This window comes from Apis laboriosa, unplaced genomic scaffold, assembly GCF_014066325.1.
Source record: "Apis laboriosa isolate Shangri-la unplaced genomic scaffold, ASM1406632v1 scaffold5_cov152, whole genome shotgun sequence".
Taxonomy (NCBI): domain Eukaryota; kingdom Metazoa; phylum Arthropoda; class Insecta; order Hymenoptera; family Apidae; genus Apis; species Apis laboriosa.
In genome coordinates, this window is record NW_025223857.1 from 998,317 (window position 1) to 1,010,671 (window position 12,355).

General features: G+C 27.2%; 3 protein-coding genes across 5 annotated transcripts; 2 read left to right on the forward strand and 1 right to left on the reverse strand.

Annotated features, from left to right (window-relative positions):
• Positions 1-701: 701 nt before the first annotated feature.
• On the forward strand, positions 702-3,853 carry LOC122717812 (rab GTPase-binding effector protein 1). Of its 2 annotated transcripts, none has more exons than XM_043942236.1 (8): positions 702-1,074; positions 1,284-1,391; positions 1,461-1,894; positions 2,146-2,642; positions 2,775-3,056; positions 3,126-3,345; positions 3,416-3,526; positions 3,637-3,853. In XM_043942236.1, the coding sequence occupies exons 1-8, from the start codon at positions 1,026-1,028 to the stop codon at positions 3,802-3,804; spliced, it is 1,869 nt and encodes a 622-aa protein (XP_043798171.1). In that variant the 5' UTR covers positions 702-1,025; the 3' UTR covers positions 3,805-3,853. The 2 variants fall into 2 exon arrangements, with proteins under 2 accessions (XP_043798171.1, XP_043798170.1); XM_043942235.1 differs by having other exon boundaries at positions 706-1,074; positions 1,461-1,906.
• Positions 3,854-4,144: 291 nt separating this feature from the next.
• Positions 4,145-8,157, reverse strand: LOC122717813 (amyloid protein-binding protein 2). Its single transcript, XM_043942238.1, has 9 exons — positions 7,965-8,157; positions 7,033-7,146; positions 6,696-6,946; positions 6,439-6,618; positions 6,113-6,368; positions 5,849-5,973; positions 5,496-5,775; positions 5,259-5,424; positions 4,145-5,196 (listed from the first exon to the last, which is right to left on the reverse strand). The coding sequence occupies exons 1-9, from the start codon at positions 8,106-8,108 to the stop codon at positions 4,967-4,969; spliced, it is 1,746 nt and encodes a 581-aa protein (XP_043798173.1). The 5' UTR covers positions 8,109-8,157; the 3' UTR covers positions 4,145-4,966.
• A 266-nt stretch (positions 8,158-8,423) lies between these two features.
• Positions 8,424-12,069, forward strand: LOC122718047. 2 transcript variants are annotated; one of them, XM_043942716.1, is made up of 6 exons: positions 8,424-8,752; positions 9,445-9,669; positions 10,047-10,222; positions 10,687-10,845; positions 11,116-11,464; positions 11,893-12,069. In XM_043942716.1, the coding sequence occupies exons 2-6, from the start codon at positions 9,456-9,458 to the stop codon at positions 12,051-12,053; spliced, it is 1,059 nt and encodes a 352-aa protein (XP_043798651.1). In that variant the 5' UTR covers positions 8,424-8,752; positions 9,445-9,455; the 3' UTR covers positions 12,054-12,069. The 2 variants fall into 2 exon arrangements, with proteins under 2 accessions (XP_043798651.1, XP_043798653.1); XM_043942718.1 differs by having other exon boundaries at positions 10,047-10,195.
• The last annotated feature ends 286 nt before the right edge of the window (positions 12,070-12,355 follow it).

Sequence of the window (12,355 nt, forward strand, 5' to 3'; positions counted from 1 at the left end):
ATTACTTTTATAAAAGAGTGGGGATAGTTAGTAATGGGAGACATTTTATAATCCTTAGTTACGAGTTATGATTAAATATTCATTTTTGAAATTAACGTGATAAAATAAAATTCTTTAATTCATTTTATTGAATGTAAAAAAAATATATTTGCAATCTTACTAATAAATAATATATTATTCAATTTAATATATTTTTATTTTTTTAGAAAAAAAAAAAAAATATATATATATATATATATTGAAAAGACATAAAAATTAACAATGAATCTTAAATTTTAAAAAAATTTTATTATAATATTATTTCTTCATTTTTATTAAAACTGTTATTGAATTTTATGTAATATATGAATTTTAGAAAAACACACATTAGATGATTGTACAACCGTTTGAGAGAGTATAAAAAAATTACTTTGAAGAAAATTAATGTAAAAATAAAAAATTTATATTTATTAAATGATTCATTATTGGATTGTATTTTATGTTATATTTTATGTAATTGAAAATGAAACATTTATTATATAATTTAAATAAATTTATATAAACTCATATTGACATCGTATTACGTCAATATGTACTGAAAATATTATTGATTTATATTAAATTACAGCGTATTCATTATAGTATTGTAAATATTGACTTTTAAAAAAGTTATTATCAATACTGAACGAGATTTTGATATAATCGATTCCGAGCTCTCGATTATCGAATTTATACTGTTCAAAATATCGATACTGATTGATGAGGAAGTGCTGATAATACACCGCTAGCATACCGCTAAATCGTTGAGGTTGATTTTTCTGTTTTGGCGAATGAAACATTATTTTGCGTAATTAATGCGTCATTGCGATTCTGATCTCTTTGATAGAATGAATGTCAGTGAAACCTAAAGACTGCTATTGGCACATGTGCCATAATGTCATCGAAACATTTACCCGAGGAGTGTTTCAGGATACAATTTTCTATCTTATACGAAAGACAGTGACCCACCCTAAACAAAATTCAATTTCGTCACGCAAAATCGACAAATGATGGAAAATCATACGCAGGATAATGCAATCAACATGAATGGAAGTGGTATGTTCGACAATAACGTTTTGACATTTATTTTTATTTTTTTCCAATTTATATTTATAACATTTTTACTTTTGATTAATTTTGAAAAATTTAAAAATATAGAACATCTCTATCTTTTCAAATAATTTTAATTTTTTGTATTGTTATTGCAATTACAATTTTATTCTTTATATAAAAATTTTATCAACAAAATGTTCGTTGCAATTTAGAGGATCTACAAGAAAAAATAAATAGATTGGAGTTAGAAAATGTCAAAATGCGAGAAGAATTCAATGTTCAGAGAGCCAAGATGAAGGAATTGTTTCTTCAAAAAGAAGGTAAAACTATTTCATATTAATATTATAAGTATAACAACAGAAATAAATTAATAAGTATGATATTTGTAGAAGAATTAAAAAGAAGATTACAAGATAATACAGGTTTACAAAAAGAAAATGCCAAATTAAAAAATGAGTTAGATGAAGCAAAGAGTCAACTAGTTGTTGCAGATTTAAAAATTCAAAATGATATACTTATTGAAAAAAGGAAAGCACAAGAAGAAATAGCATCTTTGCAAAGGGTTATACATGAAACAATGGAGGAATCTTCTTGTTCTCGTAAGCAATTAGATACAGAACTGACTAAATTAAAAATGACTCTTTCCAAGTTACAAGAAGAAAATGCATCGTTAAAATCACAATTACCTCGAGATCCACCTTTAGATGGTCCACAAATATCACTCTCTACAGTAACAAAAACAATAGCTCGAAAAGTAGTTTCTCAATTAGGTGCAGATGCTTTATCTTTAGGTCCTGATAATCTTGAGGAGAGCATGAGGAAGGTAAAAAGATATGTACGTAAGCATAAAAATGTATGGTTTTTGAACTTTTCTGCAATGGCTTTATAGAATAGCACTGCATTTCAGAAAAAGTTCATAAATCATTTGATATATTATTATAAAATATTTAAATTATTGTTTAATATTTTCATTTTCTCTTTCTCTTCTTTTTTTTTATTTATTTTTTATTTTATTATATATATATATATATAATGTTATATATAATGTAAATGTTAAAAAATATTACTTTATAGGCACAAGAAGATGCTGAAGTTTTGCGCTCGCTGGTAGTGCCACTTGAGGAAGAAATTAAAGCTTTAAAAGAGAAATTAAGAGCAACAGATGATGAATTACAAAAATGTAAAGAAACACAGTTGCAAAAAAAACAACAAGAATCTGGTTCTTCTGAATCAACATGTGATATGTGTGCAAATTATGAAGCACAGTTAGTTAAGATGCAAGCAACTGCTAAAGATTTAGAAAAGCAACAGTTAGATTCTGAGCGGATGTTGCAAATGCAGAAAGAAGATTTAGCAAAAGAAGTGGAATTTCGAAAAGAAATGGAAGAAAAATGGAATGAAAAGAAAGAGGAGCTTAAAATCAAAGTAGCAGAGCTTACTGTTGCTTCTCAAACTTTGCAACAGACTTTAATTGAACTAAAAAGATCTTTTGAGCAAGTTCAAAGAAATATGAAAGATGAACTTGTGGAATTAACATATGGTCGAGAAGAAGTACAAAAACATCTTATCGCGTAAGAAAATTTAAAATAATATTCTCACTCTTATTTCGTTGTTCTTTCCAATTTTCGACATAGATAAAATAATATTTTTTATCATAACATTCCTGACAAAATTTTATTGAAAATCTAGTTGAATCTTTGCAGACTACAAAAGGAAAATGAAAATCTTGTCGGTAAACATAGCAAGCATTCCCAACAACTGCAGAGTGAGAGTATCAATATGCCGAATAATGTTGAGGAACTGCATGTTAGTCTTTTGAAAATGCGAGAAGATTTGATTACTGCTAAGGTTGCTCAAGAAGTTGCACAAGAAAAAGAAGAAACATTGCGATATGAAGTGACCTTGCTCCATGAACAAATGGAACAGGAAAGTAGAGTTAAGGAACAAGAAATATTGGTATTAAAAAATGAAATTAGTGGATTAAGGTATTATTCATTTTATATATGTATCTTAGATTTTTATAATTATAATTTTTTAGTAATAATATTTTATAGAACGCAATTAGATAAATATGTACGAGATTATCGATCTCTAGCTGAAAGGGAAGAAAAACTGGAACGATTAGAAAAAGAATTAGATATTGTTTTAAAAGAAAATAAACAAGCTGAATTAAAAGTGGCTGAATTACGGCAAAGAGTTACCAGTCTTCAACAAGAGTTAGACACTAGCGAAGCGGTTCAAAAAGATTTTGTTAGATTATCGCAATCGTTACAGGTATAATGAATACTGAGAATATATAATATCAATTAATAAAACATAAAATTTATTTATTTATTAATTGTAGGTACAATTAGAAAGAATTAGACAAGCTGGTAGTGAAGTACGATGGCAGCATGAAGAAGATATAGAAGAATGTCCTACTTGTCATACTGCTTTTACAGTTACAAAGAAAAAGGTAATCATAATCAATAAATAATGTTAATAAATTTGTTAATATAAATAATTTATATCTATATATATATATAATTTTTTTATGATGAAAAATTTGAAAAATTCTTTATATAGGTACATTGCCGTCATTGTGGCCATATATTTTGTCAATCTTGCCTTTCACATGTTGTGAAAAGTGGACCGAAACAAAGACCATCCAGAGTCTGTGATGTTTGCCATACATTATTGGTACAAGATACAGCACCGTATTTTAGCCAAGAACCACCACATACACCTGATTAAATATTCTAAAAAAAAAAATGAGTCCAACAAAATGTGCAATATCAATTTGGTAATATAATAAAAACCAATTAATTGTATATCATGGATTATATTTAATGTTATTTAACAATTAATTAAAAATTTAATGATTTTTAGAAAAAAATAGAGATGCTGTTAGTATGAGAGGAGAATAGATATGATTCCTATTACCTGACAACTGGAGTGATAAAGTAAATATTGTGTAAATAAATTATGTACCACTTAATGTTTCTGTAATTTAAAAGATTAAAGCTTTTAAATGTATATATGAATTATATATATATATATATATATACACATATATGTACATATATATATGTATATATATATATATACACATATGAGTACACACACGCGCGCGCACGCATACACACACACACACACACACACATTTGTAAATTTACTTATTATCTTGTTATTGATATAATTAAAATAAGTCTCGTATAGAATTCATTTCTTGAATGTTGCAAATCATTAATTTTATTTCTTTATGTTAAAAGAAAAAAGATAGTATATATAACTGAAGATAGTAAATATATAATATTTCTATATTTATTTTAAAAGCACAAGTCTGTACATATTCCTGTCATATTATTTTTTAATTTATTATTCTGAAATCCAAAAATTTATCTAGATTTCTTATTTATTATAATATTTGTATAGGAACAAAATATTTAATAAAAAGTAACAGTACATCACATATCACATTTGATTTCACAAGATTTGTGAATAAAAAATACAATTAAAATTTATAAAAATAATTAGAATCTTTTTAATATTTTGTAGATCAACTGAAATATATATAAATCTTACAATGATAAACATGTTTTAAATGCTGCTGATATTTGATCACGGTGCAAAAAATATTCAGCTCTAAACATTCTTGATTTGCCACTAAAACTAGTTGTAAAAATAATTAATACATACAAAATGATGAGGTACAAAGAAGAAACATGAAGTTCATGTGACTATGTTTGAAAAACCTTAATGATACTGTCAAAAATATATGATTTACGATATCCTAGATCATATAATGTAACTCGTGATTTTATTTATACTTTGGCCCGAGTTACTCCAACAAAATTGGAATTAACTATGTCAATCGCCGAGACAATGATGATTAAAATATTAATATACAGTTATATTACATAGAAAAAAATTTTTCAATTATTTCTTCGATTGGTTGTGGCCGTCTTTTAGGATCAATTGTTGGTTCTTTTGATTCCAAGTGTTTATCTCTTAACATTTTCCAATTATTTAATATTGTTGCATATTCTATAATTTTGTCATATTCATTTAATTTTGTGTAAACATTTAAAAGTCCATGATAATCATATTCTAGACCACTATAACTTTTACCGAATAATTTCAAACCTAGTATGAAAATTTAATTAAAACAATGACATATAAGTTTAAAAAAAATATTATATACATACTAATTCCAATACTCCTGTAATAAAGCCTTTCAGCATCTCTATATCGGTTCATGTGGTAATTATATAACGAAGCTAAGTGTCCTATACTCAAACCAACTTCATGATCATCTGGTCCTAATAATTCCTCCTTAATATGTATAGCTTTTAGATGCATTGCTTCAGCTTCCTAAAATTATTGATGAAATATAATAATCATGTCCTAAATTTTTAATTAATATATTTACGCGAAATATGTACCTTACATTTCCTCATGCTCTGATACACACGTCCTAAATTTCCATAATGTTTTGCTGTTTGTACATTTCTTTCACCAAATGCTTCTTTTGCTGATTGCAAAGCAGATAAATGAAGGCATTCAGCTTTAAATAGTAGATTTTGTTTCGATAATGGCGATGATGTACTATCTAACGCTATTTCTTCGAGAATTAATGCATTTATTCTTTTTGCACTTGCTAATAATAAATGATCCCCATGTAAAAGGTTTAGCATTATGTCTATTGCTTTCTCAATATGAACACTATTCATTTAAAGTGAAATAAAATTATATGATTTTAATAAATTTTTAAGAATAATAAATTATAATAATTTACCTTGCTTCTGGAAATTCACCAGATCTATATTCATATACATAAAGAGCATAAGCTAAATCCTCATGTGCTAATGCAACATGTAAATTCATTTTACCAAATATTTCCATTCTAATTGCTAATGCATTCTACAACAAATAAGAAATATAATAAGATTAATAGCATATAATTATAATGCACAAATAATAATAACAAATAGATTAATAATTGTAAAAATTATAATAAAATAATAATAATCTTATTGATTTATATTACGAACGTACGAACCTTATAGAGATTTACACTGTTAATTATGTTATCAAAGTTTAACCAATAAAATCCATAATCTATAAGGACATTACTGTACACTGGATGATCAATACCAAATACTTCTTTAGCAAGATATACAGCTTGTCTGATTAATAGACCAGCTCTCTGAAATTCGCGTTTTAATACACAAGATTTTGCTGCCTGCCTTAAAACATCAACAGTGATGCGTGCAGATAACGTAGGTTTCAGCTGTTTTAATGCTTCTATACTCCATCTAAACAATTGTGAAATTAGTGAAATTGAAAAAAATAACAAATTTTGTAGAAGTAAGATATAGTGCATACCTATAAGCTTCGTCATATTCGCTTTTCATATAAAAAAGTATACTAAATTCAGTATATATAGCAGCATAATTATAATCATTATACCCTGCATTTTTCAATCTTTCTATTAATTCTACAGCAAGTTGATGAGTTTTTGCTGCTTGTAAAAATTCACAATATGCAGCTTGTACATGTAAAAGTCTAAATTTTTAAATGCTTATTATAAAATATAAATCAATCTTGAAAAACACACTAAGTATAAATAAAATATATCTTACTTTCTACAACATTCTAATGTTCTACACCAATTCTGAGGTATAGAATTATTTGCAAAACATAATTGTTTGCATGCTAATAACACTTGTTCACTTTTTGCGTACCAACCAGCATCACTGAAAAATCCACCAATTCTTAGACCTAAATTTATTAAATTTTCTTCAGCAGCTAGATTTTCACTAACATCAAGATAGCATAATGTATAAGTGATGCTTAATTCTTCTTCTACTCGTACTCCATGATCTATGAGACTCTGAAAAATCAAAAAAAAAAAATAAATGTATACAAAAAAATTTTATATATTTCTTATTTGCATTTTTAATAAATATAAGTAATTACTTGAAAACTCTGTAACAAATGTACACGGCGGCTAGTAACTGTTAACATCTTAGAAAAAATCTCTAGATTGCTGAAGTCAATTCCCAATAAACATAATCTTTTTTCTTTATACAACTGTAAAAATGAAATATTTAATGGATTATTTTTGTTGTTGTTGCATTATTATATTGATTTATAATGTAAATTATGTAATAATCACATTTTAGAAAATTTATTATATATTTAATTAGAAAGTATTAGCTATCAAATTATAAATATTTAATTACATAAGTTATAAAAATGTTGCAGTTTCTTTAAAGTAATTGATAAAAAATTTTAAAAATAAAAAAAACAAATAAATTGATTTTTACGCACTTGTCAAAATATAATTTCGCATAACTCATACGAGATCATGTCCATCACAGAATAAATATATAAAATTTATTAAAAAAAAATTGATTTGTTATTGTGAAAATTTATGCATGAGCAAAGTATTTTTTATATTTAGCAAATCGTGTTTCTATTTTATGAATCATTATATTGCATTGTAAATATATGCAAAATAAAAAAGTAAAATATAATAAATATAGGTTAAACATATGATATATATCATTTTATAACCCCGTTTTATTGAATCATTTAAATTTATTTACTGTTATTTCATAAATTAAATCTAATTCTATATAATCTTATCGATGTACATAATGTCAAAATACATTTTTGTCAAATAAGTATAACTGTCACAATACAGTGTTATGATACTTTGAATGTTTTGATTGAACATGCGATATTATTTTATGAATGTGCGAAACAAAAAATTAAATTCATGAAAATAAATCGTTCATTTTGCAATAATCTTGATAATAGAAAAAATTTTGATTAAGTTAAAAAAAAAAATATATTTATTACTGTGTAAAAAAGCGTTCTAATCGACAACATAATTTGACATTTACCTGATAGTAAACATCGAACAATACATCATTCGGTAAATCGGGAAGATACTTCCTCAAATTTAGAAACTTGTTTGCTATCGCTAATACACTCAATTGGTAAAGAGTTTTTGGGGAAAACACCGGTGGATTACGTGTTTCGGCCATTTTCCTAGAGGCCTTCGATAATCACGAACGCGCACACAGCCGTAATAATTGCTGTCACGTCTTTGTGCGCATATGCTGCCGCGATGCTCCGCCATCCAACCACCAGCGACAACCCCCACTTAGAACGATAGTAAAATAATATATGTGTCTAGCGCACCAGATATAAGCAAAATCCTTTTTTCTTTTACATTTGTTGTTATAATAATTATACAAACAATAATTATACAAACGAGCTCGTTTGACAGAAATTATATTTTTGCAATAATTGTTATTGAATAATAAAATATTGAATTTAAAAACTAATATATTTTTCAAAATATATTAGCTCATATTAATTATAAAATCATATATCAAATCAATATTATAAGTCGATTTTTTATAATATTAAATATATATAGGATGATACCTGTTAATAGAAAAGGAACACGATGAATTTCAAAATTGAATTTTGAAAAACTGATTAAAGACATGGATTAAATATCTATATCGAAAAAGCGACAGTAGATATACATAGTTCAGAAAAAAGAGAGTCGATATTGTTGTGATCGTGAAAGAGGCTGATTAATGGCGCCAGCATTGGGCCATGTCTTCTTTGGCCCAGAATTCCTTTTCCGAAAATACGACCAGCGGAAAAAACGTCTAAGGTGATTTAATGTTATCGACATTTTTTACACGATATAAAGTGATTAAAAACAATAATCTGCGTGCATAAGTGAAAGGAAATTGGTACGCATACTGCTACCAATTGTGAAAGTTTGAATGTCAAATGTATGCTTTTGATCGCATTATAAATCGGATGTCCTGCATTGAACGATTGTGTCAATGTGGTGAATAAACGAATCTGAGTATCAATTGAATTTTTTACTTTGTTTTCTACAACTTTGTATATTTAGATCATATTTGCATACTGAGAAATATGTAATTATAACCTTGCATTATCAAACACTTATATGCCTATCTCATTATCGATAATTAGAGTTTTATTGCAATGATAACAATTACCTGCCAATAAAGTTGCTTTATGTACGTGTTATCACGTATTTAAACATATTATTTCTAATACATGTCACTTATATATATGTATGTAGTTTATATATATATGTAATTTATTTTAAAAATACATATATTTATTATTCATTAAAGCATTATACTTCCAAAATGTATATTTTGAAGAGATATTATATTTCAAAAGAAAAAAATATTAAAACTTTTGACATAAATAAAATTTGATATCAAATTTAAAACAATCTAATAATTCTAAAGAAAAATTCTAATTATTCGGTATTATTGAAAAAAATCTTTATGAATTTTACATTATTTTACGTTTTTATTTTAGGGGTACGTTCGATGGTGCACAAAGTGCACAGGATGGAGGAGGAATGCTCTCAAGAGAATAAAAAAGTTGAGACAACGATGCAGACTACGGTCGCAGTAGCGAATACCTCATCAGATGACGTTTGTAACGCACGGGCACGTGTATCTTGCCAAGAAGAGTTTACATGTTCTTTGTATATCTCGCGTGCTGTCGGGCCACAAGGTCAAGTGCAAGGAATACAAAGTGGCAAGTTGCTACTTATTTAACAAATTTTCCGCTTATATATTGATTTCATATTATATATATATATATGCACGTACACACACACACACACACACACACACACACACACACACACACACACACACACACACACACACACACACACATTTGCAAAATGCAAATGATTTTTTTAATTGTTTTATATTTTTTCTTTTTTGAAGCGATAACTTTCTTGAATTATACAATCGATATTTGGTTATCATTATATTGATAGGAAAATTTTTTTTTTTGTTATATTTGAGAAATGTTTTTTTTTCAATATAAATTGTTTTAAAACAATAGTTTCCCTACTTTTCCTTGATATCTTGAACTTGTTAGATTTGACGAATAAGTTATGCCAGGTGGCGAGCTGCTACGTTCTAATCTAGAAGAGGTAATCCGCGCATCCGACCCCTTAGCAGCCTGGCACGTGTCTGAAACACCTTGTGGTTTGATTGCGGCATTTACTTGCGAAGCTGATGCAGAAAAATTGTTGCAACGTGGCGATTTGGCACGTGTTTTCGAAGGACCTGTACAAGTATTTATTATCCTATCCATTCCAATTCCTTATTTGTAACTTATATATATATCGTAAAATATGTACCGATTTAAATTCAAAACATAAAATAAACGTGTTAAATACTATTTAATTTTATTAATAATTTACCTTGAAATTTGATTTGTTATTCAATTTTGTTATTATATTCTTTGCAAAATAAAAAACTCTTGAATTCAAAAGTAAATCATATATAACATCATTGCCCACATAATCGCTGCTTCACAACCGTAATTGCCGTTTTCCTTTCGCTTTCTCTTATGCAAGAAAATAGAGATAACAAAACTTGCACAACATGAATCATTAAATCTTCGTGTTTAAAGAATTTGATCATGAAGATTTTATTTATGTATTTATTTATAATTATTTTCTATTTTTATATATTTTTATACATTTTTATAATTAAATGAAATTTAATTTTTTTAAATTTATTTCCTTCAAATTAGGTGGCTCGATTTTCAGCGAAAGATTCTCGTTATAGACAAGCGGTTCTTCTTCGCGATGTACCCTGGGCTATTCCTTTACAGGATATAAATTCTGCATTAATGAAACAAGGAATTGCAACAGGAAGTGTTGAACGTTGGCGACAATATATACGCGTTGAGGTAATAGTTCAAAGTTAACAAAATAATGATAAGGAGAGAAAAAAAAAGACTTTTACTAAAAAAAAACTGGTAATTTTAATCGCTGATATCGTATGATAATTTGATTAATTTAATATTATACTGTTATAATAATCTAGGAATGATTTATATATAATTTTGTTATATTCATATTTAATTTTACGATCTTAATAATTTTTTGTTATAAATATTTTTAATAGAAAGTTAAGTTATTATTGAGATTGATGGTATTACTTAAAATATTCTTGTTAGGTATTAGATGCTGGACATTACGAACTCTTATTGCGTCAAGGACTGGACTTTTTCGGTGCTGCTCGATTCAGTGCCATCCCAGAGCGTTGGTGGCGCGGAGGAACCGGAAGTACTGGTGGACCGTTGCAGGCAGGACCAGGAATAGTCAGCAACTTTCTCGAAGCATCTAACTTTCAAACAGGGGACGGTGTTCTCCAGTGTTATCGTTGCCAGGGATTCTGGCATATGGCTGCCAACTGTAGACACTTGCCACGTTGCGTTCGATGTGGAGAACCACATAGTGTTGAGTTTTGTCCCAGACCTCGAAACAATCCTATTTGCTGTCATTGTTCCGGTCCTCATCATGCTGGTAAACATTTCTTTATATCTTAAATTAAGCTTCACAATTAAAAATAATTATTAAAAATAAAATTTTTAAAATTATTTAATTATGCAAAACGTCATAGGATCATAGAGCAATATAAATAATTCATAGTATAATTCAAGTTTACGAACAAAACTTATTTAAAATTACTTGAAAATATTTTAAAGTTAAATAATGTTGAAAAAGTAGAAAAGTACTAATAGACTAAATTTGACACTAAATATGTTTTTTTTTTTTTTCTTATTGAATCGTCTTTTATTTTAATTTTGACAATTTGTACATAGACTTACGATATTTGTCATTAACTTTGGTAATACTTAAAAAACTACTCTACAATATACATTATTAAATTGATAAGTTCATTAATGTAATTATTTTGATTTTAAATATATTTGTATGTTGCCATATTCCAGGCTACCGACAATGTCCGGTTCGACAACAACTTTCGAACGCTACGCCTATTAGTATCACACTAAGCACTACTCGGATTGGAAACCAATATCCCATGAATGCAGCCTCCAAGACGAACGCGTCCGCTCACGAGCAACAGCCCTTGAAGTCAAGTCAATCTTAACGAAATATTACTGCACGTCGACGTATCGACTGTATCCATATATTGACTTCAAGATCTTGTAAATTGCTCGCGTTTATCATTGCTTATTGGTATATTACGATCAGTTATACGGTCAGTTATAAATTTTAAAAAACAAAGAAATTAATGGAGAAACGATGAACAAAATTATTTCTTTATTTTTTATATGTAATTTAAACGAGTTTTTATAAATTTTAATCGTTATATTATTATACTCGTTAAATAACTGAAATTAAAGATAATACATGTATATAAAAATAACATTTTAATTATTTTCAATATTC

Coding starts and splice junctions, on each gene's coding strand:
- LOC122717813 (XM_043942238.1), bottom strand. CDS start 8,108: ATGGCCGAAACACGTAATCCACCGGTGTTTTCCCCAAAAACTCTTTAC. Junction 6,619..6,695: donor ACATTAGAATGTTGTAGAAA/GTAAGATATATT, acceptor TTAAAAATTTAG/ACTTTTACATGTACAAGCTG. Junction 5,197..5,258: donor TTACAGGAGTATTGGAATTA/GTATGTATATAA, acceptor TTTTCATACTAG/GTTTGAAATTATTCGGTAAA.
- LOC122718047 (XM_043942716.1), top strand. CDS start 9,456: ATGGTGCACAAAGTGCACAGGATGGAGGAGGAATGCTCTCAAGAGAAT. Junction 10,223..10,686: donor TTTTCGAAGGACCTGTACAA/GTATTTATTATC, acceptor CCTTCAAATTAG/GTGGCTCGATTTTCAGCGAA. Junction 10,846..11,115: donor GACAATATATACGCGTTGAG/GTAATAGTTCAA, acceptor TATTCTTGTTAG/GTATTAGATGCTGGACATTA.
- LOC122717812 (XM_043942235.1), top strand. CDS start 1,026: ATGATGGAAAATCATACGCAGGATAATGCAATCAACATGAATGGAAGT. Junction 1,907..2,145: donor TGAGGAAGGTAAAAAGATAT/GTACGTAAGCAT, acceptor ATTACTTTATAG/GCACAAGAAGATGCTGAAGT. Junction 3,346..3,415: donor GATTATCGCAATCGTTACAG/GTATAATGAATA, acceptor TATTAATTGTAG/GTACAATTAGAAAGAATTAG.